This window comes from Bemisia tabaci, chromosome 1, assembly GCF_918797505.1.
Source record: "Bemisia tabaci chromosome 1, PGI_BMITA_v3".
NCBI lineage: Eukaryota > Metazoa > Arthropoda > Insecta > Hemiptera > Aleyrodidae > Bemisia > Bemisia tabaci.
The window spans coordinates 18,763,220-18,786,507 of NC_092793.1; the positions used below are offsets into that span (position 1 = coordinate 18,763,220).

At 39.7% G+C, this 23,288-nt stretch overlaps 1 protein-coding gene across 5 annotated transcripts in view; it reads right to left on the bottom strand.

Moving 5' to 3' along the window:
- Window positions 1-23,288, bottom strand: part of LOC109034064 (uncharacterized) — a 107,797-nt gene that overhangs the window by 36,317 nt on the left and 48,192 nt on the right. For 4 of the 5 annotated variants that reach the window (XM_019047003.2, XM_019047001.2, XM_019047000.2 and 1 more), the window contains exon 3: window positions 12,723-12,912. In XM_019047003.2, coding sequence (XP_018902548.2) covers window positions 12,723-12,912 — 190 coding nt within the window. Of the gene's footprint in view, window positions 1-12,722; window positions 12,913-15,547; window positions 15,626-23,288 lie in introns of those variants that run through there. The other variant, XM_072297596.1, reaches the window with a different exon arrangement.

The following is a 23,288-nucleotide window of genomic DNA, read 5'->3' on the forward strand; positions in this document are numbered from 1 at the left end:
AAACGGAAGCACCAATCAAAGAGAACCATACTGCCGTGCAACGCAAAAACGCCGTAAACGTCATTTTACATTTTTCGGAAACAATGTATCATGGCAGGAAAAGTTTTGTACCTCGGGACAATGTTTTTTACAGAATTCTTTCACAAATACTATCAAGAGCTCTTCCTGAAAATTTGAGGTGCATGGGTGAAACAGTTTTTAATTTATAAAGTGTTACGTTCCAAAAACGAGGGAAAATCTCGATGGATTTGCGGCGTTCTTGCTTAAAACGGCACACTGGAAAAAAAAAACACATTGGATCTAGAGTCCAGACTCTTGAAAACAGTTACAAGAAACAATATTTCAATCGGATTTTTGCTTAAATCAAAAGGAAATCCGCTCAAATTAAGAGGCTTGGTTCTTGATTTAAGCCTGAATCTGATCGAATCAAGAGTACTTTTTCTTGTCGATGTTTTTAAGAGTCTGGACTCTAGATCCAATGTGTTTTTTTTTTTTTTTTTTTTTTTTTTTTTTTTTTTTTTTTTTTTTCCAGTGCAGCATAGACGGGGGTACGCACGCACGGTAAATAACGGCAACAGGCAACGGGACCACCGCCCGAAATTGATGCGAAATTAAACGTGAAAGAACAGCCTCGCCTCAATTAAAAATAAATGTACTTTAAAATCGTTTTGGGCGGCGGGGCCGCAGCTTAGCGGAGGTAATGCCCCGAAAGTTCCCCGAACGCCGCGATAAAACACAAAAACCGCCGGGACCCGAGAGCTCCGGAGACGGAGGACGAAGGGGGGGGGGGGGGGGCGCGCTTCCCCTCGCGGGCCGGGGACGTTCGATTTAATAGCATCAAAAAAGCACTTTTGTTCTGCGCTTACGGAATATTGGATCACATTTTCGGAGGAGCGCACCGATGTCGGTTCTCCCGGCACCCCCGCCCCGGCCGCGCCTCAATGCGTATTGAGTGAGTTCGGTCGCATCGCCCAGGTGCTCCGTCATTTCCCGCCTCGGGAAATGCGCGGTTTGGATTCGGAATGTCATGCGAGGGAAAAGCGCCTCCTCTTCCCGGCCGCGAAAAGCCTAGTCGACGAAATGACGCTCCATGAGATGAGAGTACCTTTGTTTTGGATGGAGTGTTTTCCATAAAGGGGTGAGTAAACTTTATTGGAAAAAAGTATACTCGTATGAACCAAAGCACGGTGTTCAATATCATCTCGACTAATTCGGTTCGTGTAACCGAACTTCGAAGTGAGCCGTCCAACGAAGTTCGGTCGTGCGAACCGAACGTTCGGTTACACGAGCCATAAGTTCAGTACCGAAATTTTGGAAAATCGACAAGGGTCTCGAATGGGGCCGCTCGACAGGGGTACGAGATCAAGCACCACAAAACATATGGAATACGTTTGGATTACATTTTGCAATAAGGAACCACTATCTCTGGCCCCTCCGTAAAAGCACATATCTGCATAGGGAAACCAATGGCATGTACGTTGTTTCCAAAATGGGCTAGAAATAGTGGTTCCTTATTGCAAAATGTCATCCATTTTGCAATTAATCTGGTAATTTAAATACGTAGCTTAGATTAGAAACAGCGTAGTCCTAATTACAAAATGAGGTACGTATATCCTCATTTAAATTTCATGTGAAATTCGATGGATACTTACTTTGAAAAGTTTTAAATTAGAGTAAGAAAATGGTGCATTGCATGTTTATATGCTAACAGAAACTATATGCAAAAAAAGTAAATTAAAAAGATGTATGCGTGTATAGTTTGCGTGCTTTATCATAGTTTTTATGATTTCATTCATTTGAGCAAGGTTCCACTTAACGTAAATTGTCTAAATCAAATTTCCCGCTCTCAAAAAAATCAATGTCTACCGTGGAATCAAATCGATCTTTAAATTAATGGAGTCCATGCGAAATTAGCTAACGCACTTTCTGAGTGTGAAAGAATACCCGTCATCTTGATTCTTGCATTTACTCTCATTGTTCAACTGAAGACAGCTGAATCTTTTGCCGTGCTCTGAAAGAGTGTAAAATTATTTAGAGCGCACTTCAATAATATGGGATGATTTTTTCTGTTTGCTGAGTAATTAGTCTATGACTTTTCCTGATTAGAAAAGATCGCAATTTTGATTAACCAAACGCCAATTAATTACCGTCGGAAAGCATTGTTTTCAATGCCCTATTAGACCTACTTCGATTCCGGTTTATTTACGAGCTGGAAGTGTAACTTTATTGATTCTCATATGTGATACCTATAAATACCACTTTCTCCTTTAAAAATTGATTTTGGACGTTTTCGATATTTTTCAAAAGGAAACATGTTTCGTGGAAGTCTAATTATTTCCCTACCTAATGGCTCATTAGCATGTAGGCATTTCACGCAACTTTCTTTTCTGGCCGGCCGGATCTTTTTATGGCCATCATTCTTTTCCATTAAATAAAGGTTTAATTTTGGGTTGACATGAATCTCGGGGTTTGTTCCTTTAACTTTTCGTTGAAAAAGAGACAGCCTTTTGAAAATAGTTGAGTAAAAGCTAATCGTAAGGGAGAGCGAAGGCAGCGTCGCACCGCGCTGCAGGGCACAAAGAATGCAACAGTTGCAGCCCCTACCTTCACGTTGATTGAGAATGCGCTGGAGAGGGCGAAAATTGAACCACCATCGCCGCAAATCATGAGCTATGGTATGCAGTTCAGACAGCGTCCTCGGGGAGGATATTACTTCGAGGACAGGAAAGCACGAATCCGGAGACAAAGGGGAGACAGAAGTTTTTTTCGGGAACGCGCCGGCAGAACTCGTGGCAAGATAGTTTTTTCTTTTATACTTCTCAGTCACAATATATATCCTCCGTAGGAAGCACGACGGGCTTATGACTCGAATAAAATGGTTAGTTTGTTCAAAAGGTCTCACTGAAATTCTCTTGACACAGTATTTCTATAACACTACTATTTTACAACACTACTAAAACGGTCAGTGCTCAGATTTATCAATGCCGTCACTCTTTTAATGTAACAGAGTATCTTTTTTCACGATTAAAAGCAGTAATATTTTACTTCATCTGCATAATATGCAACGGATGATTCAGTTAAGATGTGGGAAAACATGCAAACCGCCCTCAGTCAGTATAAAATGCTTTGAACAACGAAGGAGTGTCATCATAACGCCTGGACAGCCAGGATACAACTATTTGGGCTCTATGGATGCCCGTGTTGCATACGCACGGGAGTGAAGGCGTTTTGATTCTCCCGGCCCGGCACTCGCACTCCGCGCTTTACTCGCGGCGCGGTAGCTCGGGCAGTACTGCGAGGATCCACAATGAGAATGCATTTAGTTCTTCGTTTATATACTACAAAGACTGAGGAAGAGTTGGATCTAAAATAAACCAGTAACGCCATTACTTTCTAGCAGAGTTTTACGCAACTAATGGTTTCATTGAAAATTCCTTCTCCACACAACTCCATTTCTAGTAGTGATCATCCCGATTAAGATGTTAATGTGCTCCCGATAATTTCACTAAGCCCCCCCCCCCCCACGTCATAGTTATTGTAGTGTTATCATAATAGCCATTATCTTCACCTTCCTAGTTTTCTTTAAAGTTTAAATGAATACCCAATCAACAATAATTAAAATTAATTTGTACTGCTTTTGAACCATTTCAACGCTCATTATGTTTTCACAGGAAATGCCGAGTTTTTCAAAACAACACCTTATAGCCCCCTCCCCTCCCATTTTTCACAAATGAAATAAGAAACCAACAACAATAACGTTACAAATGAATTCCGAGGGATAAAGAAAAATAATTTACTTTCCCATGAATCAGGATTAACAGCCTTCCGTTATGAATTTTAATTGATGTAAATATGCATCCATCCCTCTTTCCTTTTTTCGAAAGAATATAGAATCCGAGAATGAATTTTTACTCTCGAAAAATGCCACTGCTGCGCTTTTGTAACTGTGAAACACTCTCTCAAACCAAGAATCAAAACGTAAATAATAAGGAATATGCATAAACCTATTTACTGAATTAATAAAATTTCCATACTGTCACGGTGTTAAAATGACTTTGCACCTTGCAACGGCGCGAGGACTCTAGAGAGTCCTAATATAGCAACAAAAAGCTTCGTTATAGAATATTTATAAGCGACCATGTTGTCAAATCATCAAAAATTATCTAAAGTCCCTGTGTGCAAATATCTTTGACTGACGAGTTTACATCGTGATCCGGCACCCGTGTAGCCTTTCACGAATTTGATTTTTCCCGCATATTCCAGTCGACTAATTACGCTATGAATCAAGTAACAGCCCCCCCCCCCCCCATGCACCCTTTCGTTCGACCCAAGGTAATTTTCACCTTCATTGCTCAGCGCTAGTATGAGGCCAACTCGTGACCAACCGTACATTATCTTTTCCTCAGGCCAACAGCACTAGTTGTACGAGGTAATTAAACATTTGCATTTTCTCAGCGTTTCCTTTATTTTAATCTCTCCTTCGTTCTTTACCTCTAGTAAGACGGCAACTTGAAGAGACTCCCTCAATAGAGGAAAATAGAGAAAATGATGTATTAGTAAAATACACTTTTGCAGATTTAAAGAAGGATCCGCAAATAGTATGTCAGCGTATGTGCTGAATCTCTCATTTTTTAAACCGAGAAGTCAAAAACGAAAAAATGTTTAAAACCCTGACAAAATTTTAACAAAAAATAGTAATAGAACTGTTTCTTTAATTCAAACTATTTTTGTGATTAAAAGAAAGTTTCCACTAAAGAACATGAACCGGACCTGCTTACAACCACGGCGTTGATGTTTCACCTGCTTTACCCTACTTCGTCAAAAAGATATTCTTTTCAATTAAGTTACAGCGCTTTTTCAGTGTCGACATTTTTCTGTCTTCCGTCCTTCCCTCAATAATGTGACGATTGCGTGCAAAGACATCTTTCCGAACAATCTGAACGCAGTACCACAAAAGGAAGATATCTACGTAGAGTATCACACTGAAAACACTTATTTGATTTGACCCTCCCACATTTAGTAGTTGGAACATTCACGAGGGATGCTATGTCTGACGAGAAGTCGAGCTTGGCAAAACATCGCGAAAAATACAGAGCAGTTTGGCAAATTTTGCATGAGACCCCGACCTTTCACCATTCACCGCATCACCTGTCGCGCTGGTTCAACCGCACACCGTCGGCTGTCATCTACGCAAGAGAGGAAACTTGACGCTTTTGTTCAACACGTCGCCGCAGTGGCGCTTCGCATATGCCTCAAAAATAATTTATAATCCCCGGCTGACAAGAGTTTGCCAGGTTTAGTGAAGCAGGGATGAAAAATACTCGCCTCCAATGTGTAGCAGGGGTGAGATTGCTCCCAACTGGATGGAAACAATAATGAGAATGATGACGAGGTCTGAACTGCGTCCCTGGATCATGCGTTTCTTCGTTATTCATGAGAAAGGACGGCGAGATGTCGGAGCTTTTCGAGAGGAGACTCGCGCGCAAGAAGATTTTTGATGGAAGAATTTTAAATTGAGGAAAAAAATTAAAAATAAATAAATTGAGAGTTTCTTTAGTTTCATCGAAATGAGATTAAACGGATCCGATGACAAATGTTACATAGACTGCGAAGTTAACGCTATTTTTAAGGGATTAAAAACTTTAATAGTTTGTGAGGCATTTTATAATGATGTTTAAAATGTAAATTTTGGGGGATTTTCACTGACAAGTATGCTTAGACACTATGTTTGTATCATTTATCGACGGTGAAACTACCAAACCACGTATCTCGTTTGCGGTGTTTAAAAATCTACGCTCACATTTTATTTTTTTGAAGTAGACCAAATCAATATCATTCCTTGAAATTTTCACAGAATTTTCTCCGCACAAAGAGGAAAAATCACAAAAATTTTCAAGACTGGACGTTAAGTAGTTTTTCATTTAAAAAATAAAGTATGACAGGAAGTTTGCGACGTCGCAAACCGAGATACGTGGTTTGGTAGTTTCACCGTCGTTATGTACTCTAATGTAAATAAAATAAAATAAAATAAAATAAAATAAAATAAAATAAAATAAAATAAAATAAAATAAAATAAAATAAAATAAAATAAAATAAAATAAAATAAAATAAAATAAAATAAAATAAAATAAAATAAAATAAAATAAATGAAACCTGTAATGAAATTTGCCTGGCCGACTATAGGGTTAACGATTAGCTCAGCATTACATGGAAGTTAACAAGGAAGGATAAAATCAGAATAGGAATTGCGAGGACGAGAGGAAGGATTCGATTCGTGGAAGCGAGAAGGCGTCCTAAAACGGGACGTAAAGTCTCCTTCCGGGTGATCGATGGATGCAAAAATGTCAGAGAAATATGTTTGCCTTAGAAATTCAGGTCACTCTCCTCACCCAGGACGGAGTTCTATTACGCCCATCAAATCGAGGGAGATTTCGTTCTGTCAAATTTAATGCATAGCTGAGCTTGCGACATCGGAAACGCGAGCGTGACTCCAATTTTTCCGAGCGTTTGACTATCAAAGGATTCGAATTAAAACATTTTCCCCTCTGATGATCGCTCTCTTGCTGAGATACGTTCCTAGTCTAACAGCCGTGATTACGAGCTCCACATTCGTTCTGCCTGCGTTCCGGTACCGCTACGGCTCCCAAAGCTGGAACTTACAGCTTCTGAACCAGAAGCTTCCACAATCCGGTTAATGAGTAAGTGATTACAATTTTCTACCTACGTTTCCGCTCGTAAACATTCTACCAGACTCAAATTAAAGCTGTAAATTAATTCTAGGGAGCTATTCATAGAAAATTCTCTTTGCAGGACACTGAATTTTCTTGGTAAGTTTAAAAGTAATTTTTGAGACGCGGTGATTTTCGCTAAATTGAACACCAGCACGTCACTTGCTGAATGCATGAGTTTGTTTTAAATCGTTGATTTGATCTAAACCGTTTTAGATTTTTTCACGACGGGCGTAGATTTGAACTCACCGCTTTACGAGTAAACTGTAAACGTTAAGTTTCCTCTTCAAACTTGTTTTACAGTATTTTATAGCGGAATGCGAATGTCCCGGGGTGCTTTAATGCTTACCTCGTCGGTTTGTTCATTGGTGCATCCAGGGTCGGATTTAAGGCGTGGCCACTTGGAGGCAAATTTTGTAATTTTTTTAAATGTAGGTGTATAAAAAAATCGGATGCAAAAAAAAAATAACAAACGAGAAAAGGCGACAAAATTTCTCATTTCCTGAGAGTATATAATTTCTAATGTTGTCGTCTTTCGGTGTTACAAGAGATTAATTAGTCGAGTTAAGAGAGAAACCGAACACGCAATTTGACCTGGAGCGGCGTAGCGCAGAGAGCAATGATGACGAGGACTTGAGATGCAAAGAAGAAGCCCTAGGTTCGGCGGTCGGAATGTAACACATATTAGCGCCTACAAGACTGCATGAATACTTCACGCATTGCGTCAAACATAATGCGGTCACTCGGTCAGCAGCAGCGATCGGCGTGAAACGCATAGCGCCTACAAGACTGCATGAATACTTCACGCATTGCGTTAAATACAGCGCGGTCAGGTTAGCGAGAAACGGATAGCGCCTACAAGGCTGCATGAATACTTCACGCATTGTGTTAAACACAGTGCGTTTAGCGCGGCGCGGCGGCGAGAGTTAAAATTATTAGACTACATTTATGTTTGTTCCTTCATAATTTTTTCGTCCATTTCTTATAAATGTAGGGCCTTGACCACACATAGATAGGTTTACGGAACTTAACTTTCGCGCAAAGTTCCGTAAACGTTTGCTAGTAGTGTTGACAAGGCTTTCGCGAAAAATGTGTCAGACACGTCTGATGCGCTGGCACCCCTCGGTCTCCGGACGTTCACTTGATGGTTCTTATTGATGTTTCAAAATGAATGAGAAGAGGGCGGCAAAATACAGGCGGCCCATGAGCGGCAAGTAGGTAAATCCGGCCCTGGGTTCATCTCATGTTCTTTGAATTTTTTAGCTCTTAAAACCATTCGGTGCAAATTCAAGCTCCATTCAAATCACAATTCTGAAAAGTTCAAAAGATAGTTTTTGAATTTCATAATTGTTTTGATTATATTTACTCTAGATTTTAAAATACAAATCTTTCGTAATGTAAGCTCTTATGGACGCAAACACTTAAATTCGACATAACTTCGTTTTTGATGATAACACAGATCTATCAGTCTATCACATTGCAAGGGAGTGGATAAGATGAGCAGGATAGTGTAATAGATGTACCTTCACAATTTGTTTGATATTTCTTTTCATATTTTTTCCTGCTTATGCAATAAAATAAATCGACTGAAATGTTCTAAAAATGCAGAGTTAAAATAAACTTCAATCAGCAAAAATAACCTAATTTTAAACTTAATGAAAATTAAATCACAAAAAAAGACTTGGTCTTTCGAATTGTGAGGTTAAGTTTCACTTTATATTTTTTCTTTCCTCATACCTTGTCCTAATACCTCGGAAAAAGTATTTTCGGTCGAGTATATCATGTAATAAGAAATGGGAGCGCGCGACCCCTATTGAGAATGAGTCATGAGTCAGTGTATGTTCACGGAGGAACTTAAACACTTCTTCCTCTCTTTTCCCCGCCTCTCTTCCCCTGCTTCTGGGGAGGCGAAACCCGTGAGTATTTTCTCGGGCTATGCCTAGCAGAATGGTTGTAGGAGAGAGAAAGGTCGAGATTGGCTCTTAATTATACGTGACGCCCATTCCAAACGCAATGCTCATGATAAGTAATCTCTAGAAAGATACTCGTTGAACATTTATCATTTTTATTTCCCTCATCCCAAAACATTCCTCGAATGAATGTCCGGAATCCAAATTTCTTGCGCGTTTATATATAGTTGCAAAAATGGTGCTAGAATTTTCCATCGTGTTTTTTTTTTTTTTTTTTTTTTTTTTTTTTTTTTTAATATCTCAGACTACTGGTAGATTTTATCAGAAAGGAGGGGGCTTGACATTCAAAGAATCTTCGGCGAGATCATACAATTCAACCTTTTTAATCGAGTTTTGCACAAAAACATGCTGACCGAAAAGCCTCTTGGCTCTGGAAATTATGTATACAGTCGACAATCTTTAATCCTTGAAAATAACTACTTCATACTCCGCTTGAGTTGCGGGGAGCCAAAAATATCGATGGTGAAAGTACCAATCCGTGTATCTCGTTTTGCGACGTTGTAAATCTCTCATCTCATTTTACTCTCTCAAGGAGAGAATCTTCGTGTTTGCACAAAATTTCACTTGATTTTACTCCGCTCTCTCAGCAACACTCTCAGAAAATTATGCGCAAAAACGTCGAACAGTGTCCTCCTGTAAAAATAAAATCCAAGCGGCAATCTTGAAACATCGCAATCGAGACCCGCGGTTTGGTAGTTTCACCATTGATATTTGGTCAAAATTTTGCAGTAGGGAACTACAATAACTGCCTCATTATATAAACTCCGCATATGCCATTAGTTTCTCCACGCAGATAGCTGCTTTTGTGGGCGAGCCACAAATAGTAGTTTTTTATTGCAAAATGTAGTCCATTTCATGTCTAGCCTTCCTATTCCAGCCGAAAAATGAGCCTGCAAATATTTCAGAGGGAAAAGAGGAATTGTAATGTGCGGGAAGCGAAGGCCCTATTTTGAGGAGAATCCACCCGCCGCACAGTGGATTCAGTCAAATCGAGAGGTCGGGCATGCAATTTTTGACTAAAACTGCGAATTTTAATGTTTATTTCGTCACATTTTAAACTTTTAGGGGTACTTTGAGTAGAAAATTTTACGAGGAAACCAATGGAGTCACCTTTAGAAGCTCAAAGTTTTGTATAAACGGAGTTAAAAGCGTTTAAAGTTTCCGAATTTTGTCCGACCTCCCCTATTGACGCGACCCAATGTGCGCCGCCTGGGCTTGAATGAGCGTTGCAACTGGCAGCCAAATGTGCTTGCATTCATGAGTAAGTGCTGTTTGAACTCGTGTTCGAACATGAACTTAAAGTTCGCGCTGGAATGAAAACATTCCACGGCGCTTCCGGGTCCGGGAAGGACTGGGGTCGATTCAAACCTCAGCCGAATGCTTCTGCCTCCAAACCCGGGCTGGGTTCAGCTTGGTTTGATGAGGCCGCTTTTACAAGCACGCGGAAGCTAAGCTTTTGCATTTCGCGATGTCAGTCAGCAAGTTCAATTTGCGTCTGGTTTCTCTATCTCGGAGACAAGATCTTGAACAATGCGGAAATTAAAGCGACGCGCAGTTGTTCAAAGTACAAAGAGAATTGGTGACATCTGTAAATCGAAAGGAACTTGACTATAACTGGTGATGATTTCACATTTCGATGGCGAAACTGCGTAAATGCGTATCTCTGTTTGTACACTTTCTGTTAAACTTGAGATCCCACTCGAAATACCACTAAGCGTCTTGTCTTCTCAATTATTGGAAGCCGTGATTGGCAGCATAGAGTGGAAAGTTGCGAGTTCACGCCTCGCGCTATCGCGCCTTCAAGTTTGCTGATGCAACACGGAAATCCATTAAGCACGAATTGTTGTTGATTTATAAATGTTTGGAAATTATCTCCAAAGATAAAAAAAAAATCCACAATATTTCCACAAGATAAAGACAAAAATAAACGGCAGATCAGTATGGCAATGTACTTGCAAAAAGTGTGCATAAAACTTTAACCAAAATTCGAAAGCAGAAGAATTACATCATCCTCTCAGCATTCAGTGACACGTAAGACGTCTAATCTATTGTGGTATGGAAGCACACTGCATGAACATTCGGACGTTGGCATATTTATGTCGGTAAAAACCAAATTTTCTCGACAATCCATGTATATGAGCGTGTTTTCCGAACGAACACGCGATTTTTCTTTCCTTTTTACGCAGAATGTCACGCCAAATTAACCTAAACATTCCAAAGAAAAATATTTCTAATATTACAATTATTTATCCGAAATTTCAGTTCAAATGGCAGCATTTGAGTACTCATACGGTGTTCCTAAGGAAGATCGCCGTATGAACATTCGAGAGTTGCCAAATTTCCTTCGATAAAACGTTTATTTTGAAGGAAAATTATGAATATTATTCCTCAAAATTTTCGGAAGTTTTAGATCAAATTACAAACAAAATCACCTGAGAAACTGGTAGACAAACATTGGAACATTTTCCTGAAAATTAGTGATTTGCCAGGAGAAATTTAGCAACGCCTGATGGTTCATACTGCGTTTTTTCGTAGCACGGGAGCATTGACGTCACGCTGGAATTTTCCGCGAATATCACACGATCCGTGTCCTTCTCTCTCTGATCCGTGGCTTATAAGTTCCACGAAGAAGTGGCGCTAAGCTGCGAAGTGAATTTATCGAAAAGAACTTCCCTCGACATCACCCAGGACGGGTCAGCTCCAGCTCGGGGTCATCCGTCATGCTTCAATCGGCTTTACTTTCGGGGGAAATTGACAAAAACAAACCGGGCTCAGGCGGCCCCCAATTAAATTGCAAATGAGAGACGAGATCTTAGGGTTCCTTTAATGATAAACACACAGTCTCGGCCCCGCACCTCGTCCTGAACAGCCGGGTCCAGATTAATCAAAACAATCGGACGTATTTCTGCCAAACGGAACTATGTGCATTAAGACATGAGCCCTGAGACCCATAAGAATACATGCATAACAGGGCTCACGTCATAATGCACATAGTTCCGTTTGGCAGAAATACGTCCAATTCGTTAAACCCCCGATAGCTTACACAGGCTAGGGGTTTTATCACTCCACTCAAACAATGTCAACTTCCCTTCAATTTCGAACGGTGGAGATGGATTATTTTAGGCGCATGACCTCCTGCAAGGAACGAAATTTGTGGTCGGCCATCCGGGAAAAGGGACCTCGGTGCCGAGGAAGTATAGCGAAAAGCAAACTGGCCATATCCTCGTTGAGCCTTTTAAGGGAGGGCTTATCTTTTCAGCGGAAAAATTGTGGGTTGAATCCGGTCGTTTAGAGGCTAGGTTTGGGGTGATTATCCTCAGAGAGCCCTGCGCACTATGGATATTAAAATTGACATTGGCTCGGCGGTAGTCCTAAATAGGTGCAACCTTTTTCTTTCCTTATTTTTACAGATGTGGCCGTCTTCTTCTGGTGCGTTCCGGCAAATTACATTCAGCAAATAAGTAATTACTAAGGGAGGATGTAAACCTTACGCCTAAGAGGCTATGAAGTTAAATCGAGCTTCACTCTGGTGGTTTTTGCCGGTTCTTTCGGTTCCAGGTATGCCTGATTTACTTGCGACGCCACTCAACTCATCATTGAAATATTGGCACCACTGCGCAGTGCTCATCGGTGTGGTGACAAGCATTTTGAAGGATTGTTTCAGCTACATGTATTCAATATCTCGATGATCGTACACTTTAGGTACAGATTTACCTTGAATTAAAATGAATCAGTGAGAACGAAAACATACCAACTCGGAAGAATGAAAATAATCAAGACACACACAAAACTGCACAGTAGGTGAAGAAGTTAGTTTAAGAAAAATATTTGTGCTGCAGAAAGACAAGTACTTTTGGACACTTTAAAGGTCAAAGTTAGACCAGACGCGCTAACTTTCAATGACCTTAATGTCAATTAACTGTATTTAATGGAAATTGAGCATTTCCGAGTTACAGAGTTGGTGTGTTTTCGTTCTCACTGATTCAAAATATGAATGTTATTAAAAAAGAAGGTAAAAACTAACCTAATATTGAGAAATGAGAAAAAGGCGTAGAGAGCTAGGATGAAAAAAACGCAAGACCATCCGTATACGTGGAGGGGGAAAAGCCACCTAAGCTGCACTTTCACTTGATGATACGATGGCGTGTAGATTACACTCGGCAAGTGCTCGCATCCTGTCCCTCTTCCTGAGCGCAGAGCCACGGTTCCATTATCTGAAACAAATAAGTCATTTGTCGTCATTCATTGATTTTATAAATCTCACCAAAAAAATGAATTCGAATACGAGATTTCGTTACATATGCCTGAAATGATTTTTGAAAAAATGCTTTACTTTTGGAGAATGTTAAAATATCAAAAAGTCTTGGGAAAAAGATTGACTCAAGTTCATACGGACCGAGTTCATCAGGAAAGAACCAATCCACATTTTCGAAAAAATTGAGTTAAGAATGTTTATGAGTTCCACTTTCTCATGCCAAAAACTGGAAGTCGAAAACAAGAAATTAGTTTGCGAAAAGAGGGGTTAAAGTTTATTTTGATTATTTATTATATTTATTTAGTTTATTTATTATAGCCTTATGTAGGAATAAAACTTCAAACCCGTTTTTCTCAGTTTCAACTTAATGTGGGTTGGTTCTTTTCTGATGAACTCGGTCCATATAACCATCCGTCGAGAAAATTGAAATACATGAGCGCGCTTGTATTTGGTGTTACACAATTATTTTGAGCCATTCAGGAGCCAAAATAATTGCATTTTTGCTTTTTGATATGTTGGCCGTGTGTTATTCGTTCAGTTTGAATTTTGTGTTTCATGTATTTGCTGTGTTGAATGTGACTAATGTGTTCGGTGTATTTGTTGTGGTTGCTGTGGTTGATGTGGCTGTCGTATTTGCTGACAAGTAAATTACATTTAATTCAAACTAAGAGGTCCGATGTCACAAATCATACCGGTACAACTGGATATGGACCGAAGCAGATATTTTTTATTTTCTCATTTTTTCCTCTTGATGGATGCTCAAAGCCCTCTCTTAAATCTTAAAACTTGAAAAGTAATTGAAAATTGTTACGAGCAATTATTCTTCCTTTCGATATTGACACTAACGTCTAAATGATTCAATTATCCGTTGAGAGGGAAGTTATGAAAGTAGTAGGCAAACCGAGAGAATAGGGAAGGGAAAGAAAACATCATTTCCTCCATTTAACTTGTCAGAAGATGCAAAGATACATTTTTCGCTCTCTCAATTTTCTCTTTAGCAGAGAGTATTTTTTCTCGTCCGTGCAAATGAGTTTCCTCCCGGTAGAACTTAATTTGTTTTTCAAAGGAATGTTTGGCAAGGTTTTTTCAACACTTTGTTTGCACAGCAAAGAGAACACAAGCATTTAATTGAATTTTTAATAATTTGAGAAAACACAAGACCGGAAAATGATTGACCTTTTTGAGATATTCAACTTAGCATATCTTCAGAATTTTCATAAAAAAGAATAATTTTACTGAGCAGTGTTTTTTTGCAAGAATTTATTGAGCTCCTTCAATTTTTGAGACCGGTTATATGCTTAGTCTCACTTTAAAATCATCTTTAGAAAATCATTGACTTTAAAGGGACGCCTCTCGTTTCCATTTTATCTGAGACAAACAGGGATTATAGCATAAATTCTGGTTGTCCGATAAACGAGGAGCTGAATTGTGTCTGGTGATCCTAGTTTTCAACGAGGAGTTGGACTCGATTTTCCGATCGAAATATACATCTCACATAAAGTCTAATATGGATTTGACTCAAAGAGAACGGGCGATATTTTATTACCGATGTAGTCATACAAAGTACTATTGGACTTTATGATCCCAACCTGCCATACAATGCCCCGAACCAAAGTGGCAATAATGGAAATAGGATCATACCACGGATATGCATCTATTGTTGGCAGTAGTTCATGATTGCTTTACAAAGACAGAGACACTCCCATTTATTTCCCGGCCAAGAGTTTTAATTTTTATGGCTTTGAAACTGTTAGGATTGTATACATCTCCCCATATTTTTATTTTGCTCTTGAAAAATTACAATCAAAGCATCTTTACTCCTTTTCCCAATTCCCCCCCCCCCCCAAACTACGAGCGTGCCGTGAAAATAATGTTGAAATACCCACCTGCTTTGCATTTTAATTCGCTCTCCCTGGGAGCGTATCATGACGCTCTCTCTCTCCATGCAAGTGGTCTTTTTATAAGCTGACAAGGGGTATATTTATAACCGTGCTTCATTCAAGCGCTGCACAGAGGCCATAGTGCGGTAATAATCATGAACGACGATGCATTGAGGTTACTCCTGGAATTTTTTCATAGATGGGGAGGGTGTTTATCGTTAAAACCTCCCAAAATTATGATAATGTCTTTTTCAATGCAAATTTTCAGGCTTTGCGGAAAGAGAGCTCGGTGTGACGTGACATTCCTTTCTCGTGGCTATGCTCAAGACCGTCATAAAAAATCTCGGACATAGAGCCAAACTTATTGTCATTTTGAGCAACAGAATTGTTTTAAAAGGAAAAAATGTACAAGAAAAAACAAAATAATGAGGTTAAAATCGTGTAAAGTTTGTTGCTATGAGGTATGATATTCATATGGACATTGATTTGGTATTTTGATAAACAATTTCGTTGACGATAGTCGAAAATGCGTACCTCCATTGCTCATTGCAATGTTTCAAAAGCCCCGACAACTTATTTTCTTAAGAGAAAACCAACCAAAATGTCTCCTTTGATTTTTTTTGTGAATATATTTGAATGAGAGTGAAAAATTCATAGAATTTTTTTTAGAAAAACTTATGGTTAGTTTTCTTGTAATAAAATCAAACAATTTACAACTTTCCAACAAATATATGAGATCTTAACCAAAGATAAGCATTTTTCTACTTTAGTCACCAATTTACTGTATAAGGTCAAATCATCCAATAGTTGCGCCTCTACGCGGAGAAAAAAAATAATGATGGAATCGAGACCTGCCGTCCCCTTATTTTTTGATAGTTTTCTTAGATAATTCATTTCCCGCGTTGATAATGTTTGCGATTATGCATCGTATGATAAATCACGTACAGAAATGAAGCATATAAAACTTTGATCCAATGGTGTTGAACTTACTCCTTTATTGCTTCGACAAACGCATTATTTGTGAGTGAAGCCCCGTTCTTCTTTATTTCAATACACCTAAAATATTGGGTCATATTTACGTGGAGAAAACAGCTCGGTTCTTTAAATCGTAGCATGGTTTTCAGTATCGCATAGACTGTTTGAATCATGTAACTGTGCCCTCGGTTTATGTTATAAATCCGTCTCTGCAACTCGGTTTGAAGTTCCGGTCCATAAACCGAAAGGATGATTACGAGAGTCGAAAGTGAGGTTTCATGAATCAAATAAAACGGCCTACATTGATCACGGTACCAAATTTAGATGATCAAAATCTTTGGCTCAGCATAAAATAATAAAAACATTTTTTCATTCAGATTATTTTACTAGGCCAAGGAAATACTTGCCAGCAAAAGTATGGTGCGTATGCATGGGATGAACAGGAAAGGTACGACATTTCCACGAAAGAATAAGTGATGGGCATCGGAGAAAAGCTGAGCTGTCTCAATAAAAAGAAGGTCATGGTAGGAGGTTTGATTAAATTTGTAATAAAAATATGAGCTAGACGAAAGTACTAAATTCAGCCTCGCCGAAAGAGGGGAGACGCTTATTAAAGCTCGCTAAAGTCTGCTTGTAAGTTTTTATGGGCCTAACAAAAGAAACCATCCCAAATTAACGATTTGCCCTTCCAGTTATGGGACGCAGCATTTCATTCAAAATAATTTGTAAAGTTCAAAGACTTTTTTCTTAGTTATTTTAGCATTTCTCGCTCCATCAATTAAGTCCTGTGATCTTTAAGATTCACGTATATTTCTCTTGAGTTACAGGCAGATGCACATACCAGAAAGAGCTCAGATGATACACACAATTAAACATTAGATTTTTTTTAGATCATTTTAGAATTCAGGGCATAATTGTGCAGGGCAGTACAAATTTTCATGAGATTTGGTTCTCAACCGTTGCCAAAATTCAGGAAAAACGCTTTACTTTCCAATTTTTTTTTTTGGGGGGGGGGGCGTAGCTCCGACTGGGAACACTTTTGGAAAAAAACTTCATACAAAAAAAGAGTCTTATTTTGACCCATAGAACACGCTCCTGCAACCTTGCCGTTTCACCGTGGATCACCCTGTATACTTCGACTAGAGAAGTGGGCAGGACCTCGACATTGTTAGAGCAACGATTTTTTTCTCTCCGTGGAATTTTACCGGTGAAAGTATTCTTTGAAATTGAACAATGTAATGCTCAGGGAGCAGAGGAAAGGCAGATCCTTTGGCAAGCAATGGCAGAGGAGAAGATGACAGCAATTTTAAGTCCAACCACGTTTTGACCTGGTTCATTTTGCAGCCTTATTTTGACTTTAAAACTCAGCACCTCGTCAATTATTCAAGGGAATGAGGAGGGGGGCTAATCAAATTCTCTACCCCTTCAGGATACCGACTGGCGTTTCAAGCACCTTGATGTAAAATGACACTGGGTCGAGGGATGAAAATTACTGTTCAAAGTGTCGACCCTCTTGGTGAATTTACCTCCTAAAACAATAAGGTTAGTATTTGTTGAACGAAAACTGTCGGTCGATTTCATTTAACGTTATTCTTTTACGAGATAAAAATAAAAATAATAAAAATGCAAAAAATTAATACTCCGTTCTTCCACCCTTCGGATTTTCTCTCTCTTTTATGAAACAGTAGCCGACACATTATTAAACCTGATAGACTCTTCCATTTAATTGAAACGGAGTGCACAAACAATCATCACTGAAACTAAGTACAATTCTGTCAGTTCTCCACATACTATTTTTTTACCTTCGACGATTTCAAATCGCCGTTTGCAAATATAAAAATTCATTAATGGTAATAAAAAGGGGATTCTAATAATGATAATAAAAAGAGGGTTCTCTTAATTCTCGTATTTTTTTCTTATACCCGGAACTTATACGTATTTATTTTAAAAAGTAGGTAATCAAAAAGCTCTAAAGTCATCGGTTATTAGTAGCGTCGAAACTCAAAAGGACACACCGAAAAATGGCGTACGTTAAATGTGAAAACTAGTGCCACCTAGAAGAATCCAAAATCAATGGCTACATTCTTAACACATGTAACTTAATCCCTGCGCTATAGTTCGTCATTTATTGTTATTTTAATTTTTATTTTAAAAGAACAAAACAAGTCAAAATATTATTATTTGAATTTTTTATGGAAAAGCCGCCGTCATATTTTGATGTAGCACATTGCACATGCCAGCAAAGTTTAGCCAACTAGACGCCGCTTCAATTTTTTGTTTATTTCCGATCAACGATTTACTCTGACATCAAAGTTTAAAAATGTTACCATGACTGAAAGTTCGTCCTGGCAATGGCATATTTGCAATAATCGGTGTTCCGATTTCTCGTGATCACACATCAAAGTTATGCGTGAATATCATCGCTTCAAAATCCATCTGGAAAGACCCAGAACTTGTTCCTTCAACAAATAGGCACATAGAAATTCGCCGAGTCAACTCCGAGATAACTTTTCCGGCCCCCCTCGCGATAGTAAGTTTCTCTGATGAAAGCGCATGCTGCGTCAAGGGCAGAACTCTCTACTCGAATGGTAGAACATTTAAAGTTTTCATGCCATTCATTCAAACCAAAATGGAACTTTGGATCTTAATACACTCAGTATCCGGGATGCAAGTTTTAATCCTGCGCCAAAGATTTATTTCGAGGATGACTTTATTAGCCCTCTCGGTGGAAGCTCAAGTAGGTTTTTAAATTTTCGCTTTCTTTTGTAAAACCAAAGACCCACGTGGAAGTCTCTGCGTTGTTTTCTAAAGTTTCCTTCGTAAATCAACCCTATTTCAATTCATGACGTCCTATTAACATAGCAGCGTCAATAAGATGAGCCTCGCTAGTTGACACTTGATACAGAACCTTCTTGTACCTGCGGGCTGATTACTGAAATTGGTAGACAAAGCGACAAACAGGAAACAAACAAAAAGAAGACAAACAGGATACGAAGGGATCCTATTGGTGGAAGCGGGTAGTTGCAATGGACAAATGAGGTAAGTAATAGACTAGCTAACAGCAACTCATGAGAGACCCTGTATAGGGTCAATGTAGTTATAGTCCATGATTTTTTCCCTCGGTCTGTAAGAACTACCCATTTCAACCGATAGGATCGCTCCATATTCCTTATCTCTTCCTTGTCTATTGCTAAGTCTATCAATTCCAACAATCAGCCCGCTGCAGGGATTCCGCACATTCGTGGATCCATTTTGAATGAACTCACAAATTCCAGGTTGTAGGCTAGATCTACATCTAGTTCCCGCCACTAGATTCCCCGGATTTGCCTCGGAACAAAAACTTAATTTTGAACAACACCGAGGTTTGAAGCGCTACAGGACTCATCCGGAATGTAGTTTTGCTGTCTGTAAATTTCATGGGGCGACCCAGAGGGGGTCATTTTGATCATCTCGCTCATCCAGGAACAGGAAAACGGAATAGAGAACGGGGTTAAAATTAAACGCGGCGCTGAAGGGAAACAAACGAGAGGGGTGGCTTTATTTTCACATTCTCTCAGGAGTCCATCCAGTTATAGCCCCGCAAAAACCAAGAGCATAATACATTAGACAAGCTTTATTTGCTCTTGGTCCAATTGCGTTTCTCGGAGGGATCCCGTTAGAGCGCTCGGCTTCATCCCTTTGAAACGGCGGGAGCGTACGGTTATTTCACCTGCTGCTGCACTTATGTACCCTTTCAAGTCCCGCGGGAACAGGAGCAAATTATACGACCCACTCAAGGAACTTTTCTCTTGTTAAATGCTTTAATTTCTTGCTAAGGAAGTGCGGCAAAGCGCGCAGAATCATGAGGTCTGGAAATGGAGCAACTGGCTCCTCATGAATTACGCGACGCATTTTGGATGGCAGGAGGTAGTAATTGCCACATGCATTAATGAGGGGTGGGGGGGGAGGGGGGGGCAAGGGCAATTATCACCCTCACACACATTTTGCACACACGATGCCCCCTGGACTACAATTTGCAATGAGGAACTACGACACCTGGCTCATACTTCGAAACGCCTAACACAGCGAGGGCTAGGGAACAATACGGCCTATCTGACGATGGAGAATTTGCACGCAAATTTTATCACTTCATCTGAGAGTGCTTAAAGTGCTGATTTTGCAGTATTTTTCGTATTTTTGATCGGACTGGGAAAATAGTATAAAAATATATTTAAAAATTAGCATATGTATTTTAGTACACTGGGTCACTTTGTCATAACTCCTCCGATAATTGTTCAATTTATGAACCAAGGCTATCCTCATGTTCAGTTCACGCAGTAGTTTTCAATTAAACATGAAAGTAATCAAATTTTAGAAACCTGCAAACTCTTCGTTTAGGAGGAAATGAGTTAGCGACTTTGCCGCATTCCTCAGCATTAAATACGCAAGCTGATGTTCTAAGTTTTTTCCAACTCCACATGGGAGCGCTACAAAGACGTCATAATGCATGAAAGATTGCAAATCTAACCATGATATACAAAAATGGCGATATCCCACTTTGCCCTGCAACAGTCTCAGTTTGCAGGTAGGCGGTGTTGTTTCTTATCGATAGGGAAAAAAATGGCACATTCTTTGTTTCTAAAATGAGTCTTAAACTGATTATATTCACACTTTTGGTCATTTTTAGTGTGCTAATCGAAGTTTTCCGGAATTCCACCGAAAAGAAATTGTTCCTCCACTCAATAAATTCCTTCTCCTTTTAAAACAAAAATCCGGAGAGCAAAATTTAAAAAAAAAAAAACATCAGAGACTCCGTTCGAGAAGATTGTTACTCTCGTAAATTTCCACGACAATAGCAGTTTTCGAAACAAACCATACAATTCACAGCGAGGCATATGTTCAGACACACAGAACAAAATTCCTGGAGAGGTTAACTCCTGCTGCACGGAGAATGCACTCTGGCCTACCTTGAAAATCGAAGGCGAAATGGAAATGCGTTCTACGCTCCCTTCATTTGGATTCCGGTGAGAAAACGCCACTTAATGGAACAAAGTGAGTGCGGAGCGGAATTGGGTTCAATTCGACGCAGAGGTGAGGCAAGTTCGATTGTTGCTCCTCTTCTCCCACCGCACGGTGGATCGAGTCGATATTAGAAGAGGTCGGACGAAATTTGCAAACTTTAAACGTTTATAACTCCGTTTTTATAAAACTTTGAGGTTTTAAAAAAGTCCCATTGGTTCCCTCGTAAAATTTCCTTTTGGAAACACTCCTTACAATTTCAAATGTAACGCATTAAACATCAAAATTTTCAGTTTTGTTAAAACATGTCATGCCCGACCTCTCGAATTGAATCGTTCCACTGTGCGCCGAGCTTGTCAATAATTTAGATAACGCAGCAACTGCTTAACGAAAATGCCACCGTATCATGGCATTCGCGTGAGAATCAATTTAAACCGGGCGTCGTCGCGGAGACCGCGGTTTTGCCGAGCACAAATTCAAACCGGCGTTGCCGTTTTTCTTGAAGAATAGGCCCTTTTCATGTCGTTCCCCGCTGGAGAATTGGACCGTTTTGCGCAATTGAAACACCGCTGGGATCGGCATTAGCTCGCTTATCCACCCAGCGCGTAGCTGATTTAGGACAGGGGATTCAGATTAGGGGACGAGAGGAACGCTGTTGGATAGCGCTGGTCGGGCCCAGGGGGTCTGGACCCTTTCCTCCATACACAGCGTGGATTTTTTTTTTTAAATCTGCGTGATCCAAGGTTAAACCATCAAACTGCAGGGGCGCGTTCCATTGGACAGAAAAGGACTTTTTTCTTCCATGAAATTGTTTCCTACGTATTTGGATAATGATGGGAGAGACGTACGTAGGACCTACGTAGAGATGGGCACAGAGCTGCCTTCCATCCCGGAGGCCCATTAGAGCCTAACACAGAGCGAAATGTGCACTGGCGCCTACAAACCTAACGAGATACTTCACGCGTTGCGCAATGCGTGAAGTATCCCTGTTAGGTTTGTAGGCGCCTATGCGCGTGTCACGCTGGTCGCCCGTCGCGCCGCAGAGTGCTACGGCGTTTCAAGCAACTATTTCGCGACATAGATGTAGTACAGTATCATACGAGATTGAAAGCGCTCCAACGTATCAAGAATGACAAGATTCTTTTAAGGGTACAGAGCTTTCCTTGCAAAATAAATCAAGATACTACGTTACAAAAAGAGAGCGGTAATCTAAAAAGCTCACTTAGTCCTAGCACCCGTATTTAATAAAGTTTAGCATAATTTTTTTAATTTCATTAGAGAAAAATGTGACTCGATTTAGGCAGAAACATTTTTGAGTATACCCTCAAGAAGATTTTATTTTGAATCAAGAATAAAATAGCTGAATGAAAGCGGGTTTCTGCTTAATCAAAGTGGCTTTTCTTCTTATTTAAGCATCCTATTTTTTTTAAACAGGCATTATTTTCTTTATTGATTTATAAGGAAATCTTCTCGGCGGTAAATTTAAGCATATTTCTGCTTGAATCAAGTCTCTTTTTCCTCTAATTACGTTCAAAAATCATGCTAAACGTTGCTGGGTCCAGATACTAGGACTTAGCAAGTTTTTCGACTAAAGTCTTTTCTTTTTTCGTCGTCACTCGATTTAATTTGCGAGGAAACTTCGTGCTTTTGAAAGATGCCATCAATCATGATACGTTGGGGTGCCTTCATCCTTCAATCTTGTATGATACTGTGCAACACCTTCATGTCGAATTAGTAGTTTGAAGCGCCGCGGCACGCCGGTGCCGTCGCCGTCGCGAAGTTAAATACACAGGAAAAATCTAAAAGCCTTTAGCTGAGGAAAACCAAAAGGTTCATCCGGTTCAGGTATAAGAAGATGGGATTTTCTTGAAAGATAATTCAATCCCGTTGCACTAAGGTGCAGAGAGTTTTAGTGAATTTTCCCTCATGGAATGGAAATGTTGCATGTGTCAGGAATTTGCGATTTGACTATTGATTCTTATGTACAAGTTCGCGAGAAAGTTTCGGATACTGAATCCATAGTTTCGACTGATCCGGGTTCAGTGGCCGTATAGCAACAGGTGCAACGCCCGGAACTTTCGGTGTTTCAGCCCGGAATGGCACGGCTTGAATAGCCGGAGTTTTTTTTTTTATTTCTTCAATGTAGATTTCATTTATTCATTCATTTTACCAAGAGCTACGAGAGTTATTAATGAATATTCATTCATTCTATAAGAGCCAGTAAGATGGTAAAGAGTTACCAACAGAAGGGAAATATAGTCACTAAGCATCTTTACAAAACGTAATCGTCCGTTAATTTTAATTTTTTATGTACCTACCTCGCCTGAATTTCTCATTGTAGGTATTAACGCGATTAGATTTAATACGGAAATATTGGTGCGGTGCCATCCTGGTGCCATAAGAGGACAATCAAGGATGAATTAAGAGCGATTTGTGGAGGTATTGATCTTCAAAATGGAACGGAAAACCTGGAGTGATACAG